The sequence below is a fragment of the Micromys minutus genome, assembly GCF_963924665.1.
Source record: "Micromys minutus genome assembly, chromosome: 2".
Lineage (NCBI taxonomy): Eukaryota > Metazoa > Chordata > Mammalia > Rodentia > Muridae > Micromys > Micromys minutus.
In genome coordinates this window covers 52669842-52689300 of record NC_137971.1, presented here as the reverse complement: position 1 = coordinate 52689300, position 19459 = coordinate 52669842, and the positions used below count along the sequence as shown (strand labels likewise).

General features: G+C 40.7%; 1 protein-coding gene across 1 annotated transcript in view; it reads right to left on the bottom strand.

The window, feature by feature from the left end:
* Positions 1–19459, bottom strand: part of PACS1 (phosphofurin acidic cluster sorting protein 1) — a 109059-nt gene that overhangs the window by 24365 nt on the left and 65235 nt on the right. The window contains exons 2-4 of the mRNA XM_080912388.1: positions 9618–9705; positions 2294–2383; positions 1547–1672 (exon numbers count right to left, since the gene is read on the bottom strand). Coding sequence (XP_080768514.1) covers positions 1547–1672; positions 2294–2383; positions 9618–9705 — 304 coding nt within the window. The remainder of the gene's footprint in view (positions 1–1546; positions 1673–2293; positions 2384–9617; positions 9706–19459) is intronic.

The following is a 19459-nucleotide window of genomic DNA, read 5'->3' as shown; positions in this document are numbered from 1 at the left end:
TTAAGGTGTGTACCACACTGCCCTGGTTTGGTAGACATTATCTTAACCACCAGTGATCACACAAACTGACATCATGTTCAACTGTGCAACTCACACTGTGTTGGGAGAAGAATGCTCTTTGGTCATTTTGTCAAAAATGTACAAACTGAACCTAATTTAGAGATGATGACAGATAAACCCAGACTGAGGAGAACTTGATAAAGCAAGCAGCCTGTACTTTCTAGAGCCCACATCAAAACCAGGTAGTTGTGGCACACACCTTTAATCCCAGCACTGGGAGGCAGAGGCTGGGAAATCTGAGTTTGAGGCCAATCAGTCTAGTCTACAGAGTGAGTTTTAGGACAACCAGGGCTACACAGAGAAACCCTGTCTCAAAAAGAAGAAAAAAAAAAGGGCTGGAGAGATGGCTCAGTGGTTAAGAACACTGTCTGATCTTCCAGAGGTCCTGAGTTCAAATTCTAGCAACCATGTGATGGCTCACAACCATCTGTAATGGGATCTGATGCCCTCTTCTGGTGTGTCTGAAGACATTTACAGTGTCTTTACATATAATAAATAAATAAATCTTTAAAAAAAAAAAAAAAGGAATCACACGGGACCATCACAGACTGCTAGAGACCAAAGAGATATGAAAAAGAAATGTAGCCAACCAACTCCTAGATTGGATCATGGGCCTTGGGAAGGTCACTGAGACATTCTGCACCATGAGTTTGGGGACTGGGGGTTAGACAGATCCTTATAATTAATATCAATACCCTGACTGTGGTGGGGAAATGGGGCTTAGAATAGGACAGCATCCTTGTACTTAGGAAATTAACATAGCACAGTATTAACATGTAATGGCCTAGAACAGTCAAACTGCTCAGGAAAAAAGCTCCACAAAACAACAGCCACAATATACAGAGATACTATATAACCATAGTAATATGTTATCAAGTTAAATATTTGGGTGAATCTGGCATTTGGGAGTTATTTACATTATCCTTACTAAAACTAACTTAAAATACATAACACACATATAAAATTAGAGCTGGTCCTGGTGATGTACCTACAGTACCAGTTACATGGGAAGATGAAATGGAGGATCATTTGAGTCTAGGAGTTTAGGCCTAGAGTGGCCAATATAGAAAGACTCGTCTCGGAGGAAAAGCTTAGTGAGAAAGAACTAGAGAGAAAGCTTAGTGGTTAGGAGCACATCTTTTTAACCAGACTTGGGTTTGATTTCCAGAACCTATATGTTGGTTCACAACCATCTGTAACTCTAATTCCAGGTTTCACATGATTCAGACATACATTTGAACAAAATACTTGTACACATAACATAAAATAAATAAATCTTAAAAATTAAATGAAGATTAAAAAAGAGTTGAAAGGGAAAAAAATTTTGTGTAAAAGAAATTGAGAAAACTAGTTACATACTGAATTTCCAGTAAAATAATTAACCTATATGTAAAAAAAAACAAACACCTGCCTGCAGGTTGGGGAAACCATTTTCTGGGTGACAATGGACTTAGAGACCTGCAATCTAAGACTGTGCTCTGCTCACCTCTGCCATGTTGATGAGTCCCACAGCCAAGGTTTTATAGCCCAAGATAGTCCGGTTCTTGTACCGCTTCCTCCTTTGCAACATAATCTGCAGTTTGTTGGCATCTCGCTTAAGGAAATGAGGGTACTAAAGAGAAAAACAGTCCACATGGTTAACCAGGATAGCAACCAGGGCCTTGGTGGTTCAGGTCCTGCTAGAGGACTGTGTGTTAGTAGCTTTAGTGTCTCTTGGTTGTAAGAATGATTGGTCAGAGTGAGAAAGAACTACCAGAGGACCTTGCTCTGCTGGGTGCTCATAGGATCTACACAAGCGTAGAAACACCACTTTCCCTGCCATCCGGCAAGATGTTCTCTCTCTATGATTCAACAGAGTCACCAATTACGATGAAAGAGATACAGGGAGATGGATGGATATAACACATAATACAAGTGGGCTGGATTCTACTGGGCCCTAAGATTCAGATCAGTAATGAGGGAAAAAAGCTAAGTGTAGTGGTGGAGCCCTGTAAGGGAGACTGGGCCTCAGTATCCACTTAGCATCGTATCCAGCACACCCTTATTTGTGCCGGCTCAGGTACTGCTTACAAGATGTCTTCCAGGTTGGCTATTAGCCCATGGGTGACTTTTATTCTTTCTACTCAAACTGGGCTCTGGCTGTTTTTGGAGAATAAAGTTCCAAAATTTCAAGAGTATTTAGGTAATAGATGGTTGCAGCATTAGAAAACTTCAAGACTTAGAAATTTCTGACCTGCAGGGAGAAGGTTAACTGGAGCTCTGTTTCCACCAGGCCACTAGCTGGAAGGAGGATCTCATTGGAACGAAGAATCCTTTTTGAACCCTGAAACCAAGAAAAACTCCTGTCAAAGCTGTGTCACTAAAAGATGACCAAAAGAACTACATGCGGTGCTGCAAACACCAATCAGCCTTTATAAGTGCCCCCCCCCCAAGTCCTCCCACTCTTGCTTAGCCAGACTTATTTTGTGGTGCTGAGTATTGAAGTCATGGCTTTGATGTACCAGACAATGACCCTGCCACTGAACTATGTATGTTCTTAGTCTTTTAAATCCAACTGCACCAGACGAACATGTATAGCAACACAATTTGGCCAGGTGGTCTGACTAAATTTATGGGTCCTATCTTAAGTGGGTTAAGTATCCCTGCCTAGGAACCACTTTATAATGTCTCAAAGTCCAGTCTCTTTGTCCTTACAGGATGTGCCTTACCTTCCCAGTTCTCCTAACATTTCCCAAATGCTGCTAACTTTGATTCTTTTCACTGAGAAAGCTGGAGAAGCTTTTTCATAAACCTGCCCCAGACCCCTGTCCTCACACACCCTCCCTTTCTGTTAGAGTTAATCACCCATGTACCCATCCAAAGTTGAGGGAGCACTACACTCGGGTACTAACCTCCTTTCTCACCCAGTGGAAGGCACTGATGAAGTTATTCTTTCTTCTCACATACTTTACTCACTGTCCTAGATACTTCTCGTGAGAAATGTACTATTATTTCCAAAAAAGCAAATGAAATCCCTCCTGGCCTCACTGGACACCACCTCACACATGCTTCTTTTCACAGTAGACTTTTCTCTTGAGTCCCCTATAGTCTCCTAATGCATTTCTGTATTTTCCCCAAAAAACTACCATCAGCAAGATGATAAGTTCTTTCTTGATGAGGCTGATGACACAGGTTCCTTCTTAGCCTGTCTCTAGCTTTTAACAGGGCATCATTTGCTGTTTCCCAGAACACCACAGCCTTGGGATGAGATGCCCTTGTGCTGAGTCCTTCCAGACTTCCCAGCACTGTCAATAGTTGGGTCTATTTGTGTTTATGCCTGTTGTTTCAGCCAGTCTTGTAGTTATCAATTCCTCTCAAGCCCCATGCCTCTCTTCAGAGCCTGACACTCAGGTCTCTACTGTTTCTTCAGTATTTCCTTCTAGCTATTTCACTGATATCTAAAACATAACACAGTGAACTAATTTCAGGTTTCTCTGGCATCTGTTCTACCCCAGTCTTCCCCTTTTGACTGAAGAGCAGATTCACTCTCCCAACTTGGTGGAGTCATCTCAGCCCACCCTCACCCAAACCATCACCATTATAGGGAGTGCCTGTAATCTAGCACATGACTCCCTTTTCAGTAGTAGAACAGTTCTCTCAAGAAACAAGGCTGGGTCTTCACAGGACCAAGGGCCTCCCCTCTCCCCAGTGTAGGGGAATGCCAGGGCAGAGAGGTGGGAGGGAGGGAGTGGTTGGGTGGGTAAGCATTCTATGTCACAGAGGCAGGGGGAGGGGGATGGAATAGGGGTTTCCAGAGGAGAAACCGGAAAGGGAATAACATTCGAAATGTAAGTAAAGAAAATATCCAGTAAGAAAACAAAAAAACTAAGGCTGGGGTACTCTGTCTTTCCACTGTACTCCTCACCCAATTTCTTACTTGTTTTTCCTGCTCTATCTCCATTCAACCAGACATGCCAAAGCCAATGAAGCTAGAGAACCTAGAATCAGCCATGTTAGATACAAACAGGCCACAGCTAGACATTTGAGAACCAGATATCACCATGGCTATGTAGGGCTTTTAAGCTGGCTTTTCTCTCCACCTGGAATGCCCACTCTTGCAATCTGTGTAGCTCACTCTCTTGGTTTTTCACAAATGTCATTTTCTCAGTGAGACCTACTACATTCACCATCACCACCTGTAACTTCCTCCATCATCTTGTTCCAGTTTCTCCAAAGGCTCCACCTACAGGCAGTAGCAGCCCTTGTTACTTGAACTTCCATCATGTAAATAAATGCTGTTAAGAACTGTATAAATTTCTGCTTCCTTCACCTGTGAAAACCTGAGTTCTAACCCCAGGACATACATAAGAGCTTGGTGAAGTGCTGTGCACTTACAATCAGAAGAATCCAGGGGCTCGCTACAGTCAGCCTCATCTATTTAAAGAGGTCTAGGTGAAGGAGCAGAGAAATTTTGTCTTTAAAAAATTAAGAGTGGACAACTTTGAGGAACAATATCCAAGATTGCCCTCTGGCCTACACAGACACTTCTTTCAACACAGAAACAACTTCTACCCAATATACTCTGGGGGGTGTAGTTTTATCTCTAGTACTGCAAAAAACAAACCAAAAACCTCAAACATACTATCTATATTATCAGCACCTGCACATATAGAAACAGGGTACAGGCTGCAGCACACAAAGGGGTACAGTATAGCCAGGTCTGGCCCCTGTACACATGCTACACGACCATTCTCAAGACCAAGACCTTTCTATCTTTCCACAGACTTAAGTTTCCACGAGTCCCAATATTAGCTCTTCAAACTATACAGGACACTACCAACATTGATCCAGTTTTAGAATAATAATAGTGAACTCTGTAGACCAGGCTGGCCTCAATCTCAGAGATCTACCTGCTCTGCCTCCCAAATGCTGGGATTAAAGGTATGCATCACCACTGCCCAGCTTCTGAATTATTTTCAATACCTTTACATCTTATTTATCTATTTTTAATTTTTTATTTTATGTGTATGGGTGTTTTTTCTGCATGTGTTTCTGTATACTGTGTGTGCAGTGACTTCAAAAGCCAGAAGAGGGTGCTACATGCCCTGGGTCTGGGGAACCCCCAATAGATGGGTGCAGAGGATGGAACTTGGGTCCTCTGGAAGAGCAAGCAGCCAGTGCTCATAACTACTAAGCTGTCTCTTAGGCCAGTAATTATACGTATTTTTAATTAAAAAATTGTAATGTGAATACATGTGGACATGTATATTTAGTGTATATGTGTGGAGCATGGACAGGTGTGTACACATGTATGAAAGTCAGAGGACACTGTGAGGTGTCCTGTTCTATGACTCTGCCTTATTCCCTTAAGACAGTATATCTCACAGAATTTGGAGCTAGGCCAGCAGCCAATAAGACCCTGAAATCTGATCCCTCTGACTCTGACCCCTGTATCCCATGTTGGCTTTTTACATGGGTACTGGGACTGAAACTCAGGCTCTCATGCTTGCACTGCAAGCACTGCTCCCTGCGAGCTACCCCTCAGAAAAAAAGTGTTTAATACCATATAGTATCATTATATACTCATAAATGAGTATTAGTGTCTTTTAAATTAGGCTTCTATTATTAAATTTAAAGTATTTGTTTTTGAGACAGGGCCTTGCGATACAGCCTAGGCTAATATAAAACTCTCAATCCTCCTGCTCTCACTTTCTCCCATCCACTGTGGTGTGGGTTACCAATGTGGACAGACAGTTAACGAAAGTGAAGTGTCCTTGGTGGAATGGAGACAGTGTTGGGACACTGTGCTGATGGCCATCTGACTGAGAACACTGTAGCAGTGCTTCAGGTTGTGTGCTCCAAGTAGGTGAGCTGAGGGAATCTGAACTGGAGCACAGTAAATACGCTATTTCAAACATTACCCTATGCTTATGCTGCATATGGTGGCTGTGCATGTCTTTAATCCTAACACAGGAGGCAGAGGCAGGCAGATCCCTGAAAATTCCAGACCAGTCTGGAATACACAATAAGACCTTGTCTCAAGAAACAAAACAATCAAAACCAAGCAAACACACACACACACACAAACCCAAATAAAACCAGAAAAACCAAAAAACCCAACAACAACAACAAAGCCCACTGTGGTGGGGCTGGTTTAATGATTAAAAGCCCTGGCTGGATCCTTTCGATTCCTGTCACCCATGTGTCGGCTACTATGTGTCACTCCAGTTCCAAGGGATCCAATGCCTTCTTCTGGACTTCAAGGACACTGCATACACACGGCACACAGACATACACAAAATAAAAATAAGAAAAGAAAAACAGCTCTTAACTATTGAGCCAACTCTCTTCCTACCAGAATCTTTACTCTTAAATAAAAGGCATTTAAAATAGTATTTATGACGGAGCCTGGTAGGAGGAAGTCAGGTCAGCAAGGCCCCTTAAAGAGGCTGTGTCTTCTTAGTTTCTTCCGGCCTCTCTTCTATGTAGTTGCCATGAGCATGAAGCTTCCTCCTCTACCTATGCCCACAGGCCCACAAAGAACTGACATCACTGAAACTGGGAGTGGAAATAAATCCTTATGCCCTCTAACCTGATTATCCTGGAGTATTTTGTTCTGCTGATGAAAAGCTGACAGGTGTTCACGTGGGCTGTAGCATTAGTACTCTTAGGGCAAATATCAACTCCGTGTAAATGGCAAATAATACCACAGCATTAATGTGGAAATAATTTTGATTCCTATAGCCTTGAATAGTGTCTTGGGGAGGCTTTTTGTTTGCTTTTTGAAACAGGGTTTCTCTGTATATCCCTGGCTAACATAGAATTCATTATGTAGACCAGACTGGCCTTGAACTGAGATCTGTCTGCCTCTGCCTCCCAAGTGCTTGATTAAAGGTGTGTGTCACCATGGCAGGCAGGGAGTTCATTTTTAAAAAAAGATTTATTTAATTATTTTATGTATGTGAGTCCACTGTCACTGTCTTCAGACACACCAGAAGAGGGCATCAGATCCCATTACAGATGGCTGTGAGCTACCATGTGGTTTCTGGGATTTGAACTCAGGACCTCTGGAAGAGCAGTCAGTGCTCTAACCGCTGAGCCATCTCTCCAGCCCCGGGGAGCTCATTTTTAATACTGCTGTGCGATTAGAATAAAAAGCTCCTTAAAGGCAGGGTTTTTGTTTTATTCACTACTGCCTCACTTATGCCTAAATCCATCCTTAATATAAAACAAAACTCAATCAATATTCACTAAATGAATCAATAAGTAGGTGAACAACAGTGAATATAGCAACATCTATAATTAGCTGCTTGGAAACAAAGTAACAAACGTCCAGAAGATTTACAGTTTCTGGATAATCACATATTTTACAGAATGTCAAATATTTAATCAGGAAATGAAATAACTTCCTTTGACAAGAGCATTTAATGCCAGGAAGGGCAAAAAGAAACAGAGAAAGTTCAAAATTATCCTTACACTGTTTGCATGTGAAGACAAAGGAAACACTCCCTGAGCACTGGACACAGCCTATGACCTGGGGAGGGAGTGGGACAAGCCAACAAAGCACTGAGAGCTGCCATTGCATATCATGTCTCACACTTGTCTAGTATCTCACAAGTTTTGGGGGAATTTTGCACAAGGATAAACAGGGAATCAGACTGTGTTAAACAGGAGGAATCTTTTAGTTGTAGTGAAAATGTTGAAGCTAAAAATTTTTAGGTTTATTTTATGTGTATAAGTGTTCTGCCAGCATCTACGTATGTGTATCATGTGCAGACCTGGTGCCCACAAAAGTTATAAGAAGCAGATTCCCTAGAAGGGAAAGATGGTTGTGAGCCACCATATGGGAAGAACTCAGCTCTTCTGGAGGAACAAGTACTCTTAACTGATGAACCATATCTTCAGCTGGAAAAATTTGATGTTTTAAAAAATTATTTTATTGTTAGATGTGGTAGAGAACACCTTTAATCCTGGCACTTGGAAGGCAGATGATTTCTGAGAGTTCAAGGCCATCTGCCTCAACATAGTGAGTTACAGGACTCCCAGAACTACATAGTGAGACCATGCCTCAAAAAGATTTTTTTTTTTTGTTTTTACTTTTAGTTAAGGGTATGTGTGAGCCTGTATATATGTGAACATGCTCAAGAAAGCCAGAGGTGTTGGACTCCCTGGACCTGGAGTTACAGGCAGTTGTAAGCTGTTTGACATGGATGCTGGAACAAAACTCAGGGTCTCTGAAAGAACAGTACAAGTTTTTTTTTTGTTGTTGTTGTTGTTTGAGGCAAGGTCTCTCTATGTAGACCAGGTTGATCTTGAATTCACAAAGATCTGCCTGCCTCTGCCTTCCAAGTGCTATGTTCAAAGGTTTATTCACCATATCTGGTTAGTACATGGTCTTAACTGTCAGTTGTGAGCCACTATGCGGGGATCAAGTCAGGTTCTCTGGAAAAGCAACTAGTACTCATAACCACTGAGCCATCTCTTCAGCCCCTCAGCTGTAAATTTTAATGACGGTCATTTACTGTAATAAATATCACATAGCAAGATAGTTCACTGTGTTTTCAAGAATATAGTTCACTGTTTTTTCAAGAATGAGACTCAGGGATGGAGAGATGGCTCAGTGCTTAAGAGCACTGGCTACTCTTCCTAACTTCAATTCCCTGAAACCACATGGTGGCTCATGACTATCTACATATGATGTGATCTGATGCCCTCTTCTGGCATGCAGGTGTATATGTAAACAGAGTACTCATATGCATTAATAAGTCTTTTTAAAAAAGTAAAACTTAGCAAATGCACCACCTTCATTTGAAAGATTCAGCTGCTATTTAAGCACTGTGGAGGCACCTCAGAATCTCACTCAGCTCCAGGGAATCTTCATCAGGAAGGACTGATCAGTTAAGGAAGATCTGGGAATGGAGTTTAATTAAATATAAATTACACACTTTTTGATTTCCAGTCTCAGCTCTGTCACTTAATTATTAAGTGGAAGTGAGTAAATTCCTAAGTGCTTTTGTAATTTAGTTTTTCTCTCTCTCCCTCTCCCTGAATTCAGGAATTCTTGGGAGTCCAAATTTTCATTTTTATGAAATATGTTGAATTCCTTGAGAACATAAAATTAAATGTAAAAAGGATTAAGTGTGAGGACTACATAGAATAATAAAACACTCTAGTAAATTTTAAATTAAGACTAAATTATAACGTATAATTTTTTTACATCTTATAGAAAGCCTCTAAAAGTACTTTCCTAACCTAGAGACTGGAGAGCTAAGACTGGAACATCCCTGCATGGTTTATGACGTTGCGTGGTTTAGAACAGGGTTCAGCCTCTGTCTCACTTGTCCGACTGGGCAGGTAGCAAAGAAGGACCATTTTTTTCTTCAGGATAAGATATAAGGAAACTGAGGATCCGAATTAAAGGTGGACCTGGGACTCTGTATGTCTCACACTCAGCTGCTCCTCCACAATTGTCTCCCACACAGCCGAGGAGAGGAGTAGCTCCAGAGAATTTCTATAGCCAGAAGATCAAAAGGCACCATCTGAGTTCCCAGGACCAGAACACGCACTGCTCAGCTTACCTGCAGCTTCACAGCAATGACTACTGAGTTAAGATCTTTGTCCATTTCTTTAAGCATAACAAGTTTCTTCAGAGTCAAGCTGAAGAGCCTAGAAAAATACAGAGAAAGACGGTCCTGTTAATATAAGAACTTGTAGGAAGGTAACAGCTACTGTGAAAACCTGGTCTCCTTAAGTAAGGCTATGAGAAGGCCAATCAAGGTAAAACAATTTAGCTTGTATGTTTGAAAAGTGTCAAAGGCATACCATTCTGTAGACTTCAGTAATGTTTGTTTATATAATCTCAAACTCAACCCACACTTTATTACTATTAATGTGGAGCAGCTTCAGGGGACACAAGAAGCAGAGACAGTTATTTTCTTAGTTTCTCCTCTACCTGCCATCCGAGCAGGAACCTGAAACACTTTATTTATTTATTGGAAACTGAAACTCTTACACATGTAAATCTTAGCAACAAAGATTCCCCCAACACATGTACACACATAACAGACACTTGCAAAATAAGTAAAAAGAGATACTTGTTAAAGTCTTCAGGATTTTACAGCTAACTACAAAATACTTCAGATAAAAGAGCAGATGAAACCAAAAGGATAAAATCTTAATAAATGTTCCACTGAGGAGAGAAACAATACAGAAACACATTAACCCTTTCTGTAGGATTTTAAATGTTCATAGGAATAAACAAAAGCAAGGTAACTTCTGGGGAAAAAGAAGTTTTATTCTGCAAATATTAACACGTACTCTAGGGTCACAGTGGTTAGAGCATATGGTAGTGGGAAAAGAGTAAACAGAGGGATTGATGGCAAGGAAAATAGTCTGAAATCAGACTTAAGTATAGATAGGAATTTACTGTAGGCAGATAAATTATTCAATTAACAAACACTACCAGACTGGAAAACTAGCTCTATGAACAAAAACAACACCAGGCCACTGTCTTATTCCTTATAACGAAGGCCGAGTTAAGTAAAACAAGGAAAATTCGGGCTGGTAGTGGCACCACCTTCAATTCCAGTTAAAATGAGCTTAAAGCCCACTCATGCAACCAGAGAGAGGAATAATGCTTAAATAAGCAGGGGCTGGAGAGATGCACAGTGGCAAGGAGTGCTTGGAGCTCTTCCAGAGGAGCACCCCAGTCCAGCTCTCAGCACCCATGGCGACCCTCTGTATACACAGAGACTCACATCTGTTTCACTTCTTACGAAACGACCAACAAGAGCTGCTGAAGACACAGCTCAGTAGTGACACATGTGCTTGGAATGTGCAAGGCCTGGGCTCGGTCTTCAGCACAGAATGGAAGGAAGGAAGGGGTAGGAGGAATCCTGTTTCTCCATATCCTCACCAACACTGGCGTTGTCTTTTTTTTTTTAACTATAGCTATTGGATGAACGTGGTGGAGTGGTATCCTACCATACTGCTTCACCTGATGATTAATGATACCAAGCATCTTTTTATGTTTCTTTTCTTTTTTATTCTTTAATCTTTTTTTTACAGTCCAGACATTATCCCCCTCCCAGTTCACACTTCAACTGTTCCACATCCCACACCTACCCCTCCACCCCTGTCTCCATGAGGATATCTCCACCCCACTAGATCTCCCCACTGCCTGGGGCCCCAAGTATCTCGAGGGTTAGCTGCATCTTCTCTGACTGAGTCTAGACCAGGCAGTCCTCTGCCATACATGTGTCAGGGCCTCATATCAGCTGGTGTCTGCTGCCTGGTTGGTGGCTCAGTGTCTGAGAGATCTCAGGAGTCCAGGTTAGCTGACACTGCTGGGCTTCCTATGGGTCACTCTCCTCCTCAGCTCCTTCCAGCTTTTCCCTAACTCAACCACAGGGGTCACACAGGGGTCAGCACCTTCTGTCCACTGGTTGGGTGTAAATATCTGTGTCTGATTCTCTCAGCTGCTTGTTGGGCCTTTCAGAGGGCAGTCATGTTAGGCCCCTGTTTGCAAGCACACCATAGCATCAGTAATAGTGTCAGGCCTTGGGGCCTCTCCCTGAGCTGGATCCCACTTTGGGCCTGTCGCTGGACCTCCTTTTCCTCAGGCACTTCTCCATTTTGGTTCCTGCAGTTCTGTCTATCCATGTGTTTTCTTCAGAAACATCTATATTCAAATATTTTCCCATTGAAAAAAAATTGTATTGTTGTTATTGGGTCTAAGTCCCCCACCTCCAGATAGGGTTGGGTTTCTCTGTGTAGCCCTGGCTGGCTTCAAACTCAAGAGATCTGCCTGCCTTCTGCCTCCTGAGTGCTGGGATTAAAGGAGTGTGACACCACCACTAGGCTGAGTTTTAAATTTCTTACATACTCAGAATAACAATCTTTACTCTGACAATAGTATTTTAATATTAATAAATAAGTGAAAAGGAGAATGGAAGAAAATAACTTCAATGTGCTAAAAGTAATTGTGAATATAAAATTATATATAAAGGTAAGACAAAATATACTTCAGGCATGAGAGTTAATTAAAGAAATTATCAGGTAACAATAACTGACTTTTCCACCAAACAACTCTTATTAGTGTATATTAATTACTACTATAAAACAATATTAATTACTTAAAGTGACATACACTCACTGTCATTACCTGTTTCTGTATGTCAGAGATTTAGAAGCAGCTAAGTTGAATGGTTCTGCTCAAGGTCTCTCTGAGGCAGTGTTTTGTAACCAAGTCTTCAGCTGCATAAGTTAAAGGTTGGCAGAGGGTCACCCACAAGGGTGCTGGGACCTGAACTGTGGTGGTCCTCTGAGTTCAAGGTCAGCCTGGTTTACAACATGCTCCAGGCCACCCAGAGCTATATAGTGAGGCATGGTCTCAAAGCCAAAACATAACAAAATACCTGAAGCCCTTCTGTATGCTTGAAGAGACAGACTAAAACAGAAGACTGGAAACTTACGCCAGGTACATAAATATCAAAAGAAAGCTGTAGCTGGCCTTTTGCTACTCTGTGGGTTCTTCTTTCTTCCACCCTTCCTATCCCTTTTTTTCCACCCTTTCAACCCCCAAACACTAGATAAGAGAGAAGAAAGGATAGAGAGACTAGGAAAGAGATCCCTGAATAAAGTCAGGGGTCAGAAAGTGGGTGATGTCATTCATCACTAGACTTCTGATGAGAGGCACTGAGTTCCTTGGGACAAGTTTGATCTTTGCTGTCAGGATATCTAAGTTCTTCTTCTTTGTGGACAACTACTTAGCAACCAACTCACCTCATAAGGCTCTAGCATTTATATGACCTCTGAAACGTCCCCAGAATTCCAACTGTCATACAATGACAGTAATTATCTGCACCTCACAAAATCAACCCCTCCTAGAGCACGAGGCAAATCATACTCAGCTGAAGCAGCCCCATATTCCACACCTGGGATTAAAATGAAAACATTCTTATAATATTTCTGTGTTTTTAAAAGAAAGCAAAATTCTAAAATTGTCACTACAGAAAGATGGTGTGGTTATATAATTCTGACAAAATAGCATTATGAGAAACTGAATCACCAATTCACCAGGAAGTTAATTCAGTATATATTTAGTAAAAATAGCTTTAAATTTTAGACTATGGGGCTGAAGAGACGGCTAAGAGCGGTAAAGAGATTGATTGCTCTTCTAGAGGTCTTGGGTTCAATTCCCAGCAACCATATTCTGACTCACAACCACCTGTAATGGGATCTGATGTCCTCTTCTTGTGTGTCTGAAGACAGCTACAATGTAACCATAAAAATTACATATCAAAACTTTGCTATACATCTACAATAGTTTCAACAAACTTGTTTGTTGTTTACAAAAGAAAATTAAAAAAAAAACACTACTATGTTGATCAGGCTGGTCACAATCTCATGGCAATATTTTTGCCTCTCTGCTCCTGTTTCCTGAAAGATGGGATAATAGGTGTGTGCCACCATACCAGGATATCATATTAATTTATTAATGTGTGTATATTCATGTATCACAAAGGTCTAATATGTATGCACTCATTTGTGGAAGTCAGAGAAATGCCTCAAGTGTAATTCCTTACACACTGTCCACTTAATTCTGAGATAAGGTGTTTTACTAGCCTGACACTTGCCATGTAGGCTTGTAAGCCCCAGGGAGTCACCAGTCTCTACTTGCCCAGTACTAGGATTATATGAATGTGACACCCCACCTGGTTTCACCCCACCACCACTACACAGGACAGGATTTTCTGTGTCTCTCTGGCTTTCCTGGACCTCGCTCTGTAGATCCGCCTGCTTCTGACTAGTGCTGGAACTGAATGTGTGAGCCACTACGCAGGGCTCCACCTGACTTTTTAAAATTTAAGTTCTAAGGATAGAATTCAGGTTCTCTTGCAATCACTTTACCAACTGAGCTCTCTGCTCACAGTCTCCTTTTTAAAATTAATTAATTTAGAGAGAGAGTGTGTGGGTTAGAAAATAACTTTGAGGAGTCAGTTCCCTCTTGCCACCTTGTAGGATTCAAAGATGAAACTTAACTCTATTCCTCAAGAGTCTTCAGATACTAGTTCTTAAAGACTAATAACGTTTGGAAACCTGAACCTTTTCAAAGGAACATTCTCCAGATAAAGCAGAATTTTAAAAATTATATTATTCCTGTAGAAAGAGTCCTTTGTGCACTGTGTGGAAGTATCATCTGAAGATAAAAAAGCCTGTAGACAACGAACTGGACCAGGAAATAGGAGGTGGAAGTTCCAGTAGAGAGAGAGGAATTCTGGGAGATCTGCCTGGATGCTGGAGGAGACATGAAGCTGAGGAGAGAGATAACTAACCATGTCGAAGACACAGAGTAGTTTAAAGGGCTTCAGAAGTAATAAGCTAGTCAGGGATCAAGTTGAAGATCAGGGTTGTCATTATTTCTGGGAACAGAGAGCCTAGGGTGGAAAAGCCATCAGTTACAATCCCATAAATCACTTTATAAAGTAAAGCTGCAATTGAGTGACTAAAGCAGATAGCAAAAACAAAAAAAACAAAACAAAACAAAACACAAAAAACTGTAGAACTTATTAAGAAAGCTATAGCTACCTGCATATAAACATTGCAAGTAAGGATTAGAGACAGTGGTCAGTAATTGAAGAGTCTCTGAAAAAGAAAACCTCAAGTTCAGATGATGTTTATATGCAAATTCTACTAAATATTCTAAAAAAAAAAAAAAACACAACTAACCCTATACACATTTTTCAGAGGACCTAAAGGAAAAACTAGATTCCAATTTTATAAGCTCAAAGAGAACTTTACTGCACATCATCAAAGAAGAATGACAAGCCAATCATATCAGCATGACTGAACTGAAAGAGACAAATGTCACTGCTTTTGGGGCAATGTATAAAAGCTTATTTGGGAAATTCAAAAGAGTCTCATTTTTACCTTTAATAGAATTTACTCAATACTGCTTAGATTCCTGAAAATCAACTGCGTTTCTAAATACCAGTAACAAAATGTAATTTTAAAAAGTTATAATTTACAAAGCAACAACAGTAAGACGGCCTGGGATAAAACAGCAGTAGTGACAGTTAACGAACAAGCACTGCACATTTATTACAGCGCTCATTAGCTCTGCTCTGCAGAAAAGGGAGGGGACACAGTGTTGATCACCCAAGATGACCTTAAACTCAGGCAAGCTGGCTCTGGGCATTTCCTCTTAACCATTCATTCCTCCAAGTTGCCTCCCTCTGCAACATGTGTTCGCCCCGTGTGGAGCTGTATCGTACACATACAAGTGACTGAGTACAAGAGGTGCCACACTCATGTGGATGGAATGCTAGCATTCCATCTGTCCGTTCAGCTGACACTGAAAAGTAACACAACTCCAATAGGACTTCCCATAGACATCAAGTTTAACATCACAAGGAAAGCCCAAAGGCCAAGAAAAAATACTTTTCAAGATAAGATAGAATAATCAGACTGACTGTAAAGCAGCAGGACCAGGAGTTGAGAAGCAGGCTGTTCATCCCAGCACTCAGGTAGGTAGCAGAGGCAGGAGGATCATGAAGAGGAAGAGGAGAGAGAGGAAGAGAAGCAGCAGTATTCCCTAGCTAAGAAAAGGACTACCTACATAGAATACTCTTCAGCTTATACTTGAAATGTAAGTTTTAGAATACAGGACCATATTCTTTTAAATTTTTTATTATATTTTAATTAATTATTTAATTGTGTGTGCATGCTTGTAGGCACATGTGTGCCACAGCATGAATACAGAAGTCAGAGAATGTCATTGATATTCTCTTATCACATGGGTCCTGTGGATCAAACTCAGACTTTGCAGAAGGCAACTTTCACCACTGCACCATCTCACCATCCCCAGGACAATACTATTATGACTGATATATTCTAAAAACAAGATACTGGTAACAGTGACTTCAGCTCTGTGAAAATTAGGATTTTCTGATAGCAGGAAATATCATATAAACAATAAAAAGACGAAGGCTAGAGAAATGGAACAGAGGTTAAGAACACTGGCTGCTCATCCAGAGGTCCTGAATTTAATTCATAGCAACCACATGATGGCTTACAATCATTTATAATGAGTTCTGATGTCCTCTTTTGGAATGCAGGTGTACATGCCGATAGAGCATTCCTATACATAAATAAAAATCTTAAAAAAAATAATTAAAAGACAGTCACGACTTTGGAAAAGATATTTGAAACTCATAATTCTGACAAAGTATGTAGAATAAAGAAGGCTGTCAAATCAAAATAAGAATAGGCAAAGGACATGAACAGTTTGTGTTTCCAAGAGGAAATGTTAATGGCTGATAAACATTTAAAAAAATCAGGAAAATGCAAATTGAAATCAAAATACAAATTTAGTGAAATTATGTATGAGTGACGATGTGGTACTGTGGGAACTCAAATGCTGCTTGTGGGAGTATCGTCTAAAAATTCAGAAAATTATGAACCATCATCTTAGGAAGCTGAACACACGTGGAACCCACTCTCCAGCAATCGCACTCACTGGCTAGATGGCATTGAGCTTGCTACCTTACCTGCCTTTGCCTCTCTGTGTCTTCATATATAAGATAAATATGTAATAACACCAACTCATGGAGTTGCTAAGGGAGTCATGCATAAAAAAGTGAGAACACTGCCCCCCCCCACAGTAAGAACTCTGTATGCAACACTGCTTGCATTATGCATAGTAGAATCCTCATAAGTGCCACCAGAAGCAGCCCAAAAAGCTGCAGTACAGCCAATGCTGCCCATCAGGAAGAAACATCAATGAGTTAAGACTTTATTTCAATTATAAATTTCTTTCTAAACATAATACCACATGTGTGGATGAGGAGAAAAAGTTGGAGAAGATTACATAGTGAATAGTACATAAAATTCAAAACCAAGCAAAAACTATCTAGTAATTGTATAGGGACTCAAGAGGGAAAGCTCTAAGGGACTGAGTGACACATGAACAAAAGGAGATTGGGATATTTAGAGAAACAAAGTAAGCAAGAATGTCTGGAGCTTAGGGAATGCAAAAATGAAAAGCAAAAGCTAGACTCTGCACTGGGGGCTTTGATTTTGCTTATAATGGGAAACACTGATAATTTATAAACAAGAAAATCATATACAATATACAAAGAAAATCATATATAATGATTCATGTAAGAATGTTCTGCTTAGGTGAAATTAGACCTCCCAGAGAAGGAATGATGGATTTGGGAAAATCCACCAGTCAGCAGGCTAAGACTGTGGTCCAGTTAAAGCAGGAGAAAAGTTTGGTTTCGGTACCTCAGTAGATAATGATAGAGAATGAAACTCCCAAATATTCTAGTAGATTGCTTATGTCTTATTAATAGACTGAATGCAGGGTCTGGGAAAAAAAAAAAACTTCATGATAGCTCTGAGGCGTTGGCTTGAGCAATCGGCTGGATGATGGTAGTGTCATTTAATAAGACGAAGGAGGAAACAGGGAAGTTCTGGAGCAGTTTGAGACATCTTGACTGTATGGGTGGATACTAGATGGTTGATTATAGATGTCTCCAGCTCAAGAAAAGCATCAGGCTAGGGTTATGGTTTTAGAAATCAAAGCAGAGGACTGACAACTGAGATATTCCAGAGGAGTTCAAACAGGAAAAAGAAAAGGATGACTGATTCTTGGGCAGATGAGAAAGACTGAGTTGCTGCCAGTGAGGTAGGAAACCAACAGGATGTGCTTTTTCAGACTTAATGAGAACACAGGAAGAACCAAATGTAGTCTACAGGTAAAATTAGATGAGGACAGAAAGCTTACTGGTAAATGTTACAAAATGGTCAACACTAGTGACCCCAACCCTACACATTCCAGTAGCATTCAAAATCTCAAATGAAGGTTGCCAATAAAGTAAGGGAATCAGAAAATAAGGTTTCAAGCTAGAAAAACCAATGTGGCAAGGTGGAAGGAATGGAAACTTCATTTTGGTTTCCACAAGGACTAGCAGATCAGTCTACCATCCACACAGCCACCTTTTTAAAGATTTTGGGACCAAATGGTCTCTTAGATCTAATTCTCCCTGTGGTCTCAAGGTGCCCCTGATGAGAGAAAGGTGGTTTTATCTGAAAATATAAGGAAGAGAAGAGAATGAAAATCTGAAGTGGAAATTTGGCGACTCAGTTTTGTTTTGTGATGTTTTCCTGGAAGCTGTCTTATGAGAGGATGCTTTGCTGAAGCAGACACTTGAGAGGATGCGTGATATTTGGAAACAGTATTAGTAGAACCCAGTAGACAGTGAACAATGCTCTTGCACTGGTTCAACTTGCAATGCTTTGCTGGTCTTTGCTGATCTTCATTTGTGAGTTCACAGAGAGAAGCAGCACAGAACTTCTCATGGTGTTCAGGCCGATTCCGCAGATTCATGCCAATACAGCAGAGCCTCCAGATTTCTTCTGGATCTAGCCGCTTCTATTGATTTATGTTCAGTGTGTGCTGATTAGAGTGAACTTCAGCTACTGATCTGTGTTTGAAGTTTTAGACTAGACTGCTGATATCCTGACAATGAAGACTGGAATCACCCCAAAGAACTACTTCTAAACAGGTCTACAACCCCTATTTCCTATTAATCTTTCTTTTCTCCTACTTCTGGGAGGTGGGCTAGAAGGCAGGTTGAAGCATTTAAGAACCCTTATTAAAGCAGGCTTTGAAAAAATCTAACCCTACAGGAATTGGAATGTAATAAATCAAGACATAAATTAAAAGGCTTTTAAAAAGTCGTTTTCATGTCTTTTACTAAACACACACAAAAGGACACAGCATATAAATACACAGAAAGGACCAGTGATGCCCTCTTGAAGCACCACCCCAAGTTTAAAGGGCTTTTTCTAAAGTTGATCAATATTTCCTTTGTGATGAATCTTAACTGATGAACTGCATCACATCCATGGATGAAATCTTTTAATTCTGTGAAGCTCAAAAGAAGTGCTATAGTAGCTAACTATGAACACCTTTGTCTTGTTTCCAGTTCTGAAAGCCTCACAGGCATCCAGACATTTCAGCTTCACAAAGACTGAAGAACTGAGAGAGGCAGCCGCTGGTCTGTGGTTCAGCTTGTTCCCAGCTTGCCAGTTGTTCCTCTTCTCTTTCCGTACTTCACTCCCTTCCCTCCCTAAAAATATGGCTGCGCAGATCCTTACTATCTCAACAAACAAAACGAGAAAATGGAGTCATTTGGATTTAAGACAGTTTTCCTCATCAAGAAAATTAAAAATTTCAAAAGTAGGTCCTGCTGTAGACTGCAATAAATTGCGACCACCTTTAAGGGGGAGATTTAAATTTATTTTAATAGCCAGGTTGCTTGTTTATCGAGAGACAATTCCATCTTTCTCTGATCTTTCTACCCATTCCTGACCAAGGCAAAACCTGAACTTTTCTAGAAACAGCTGTTGG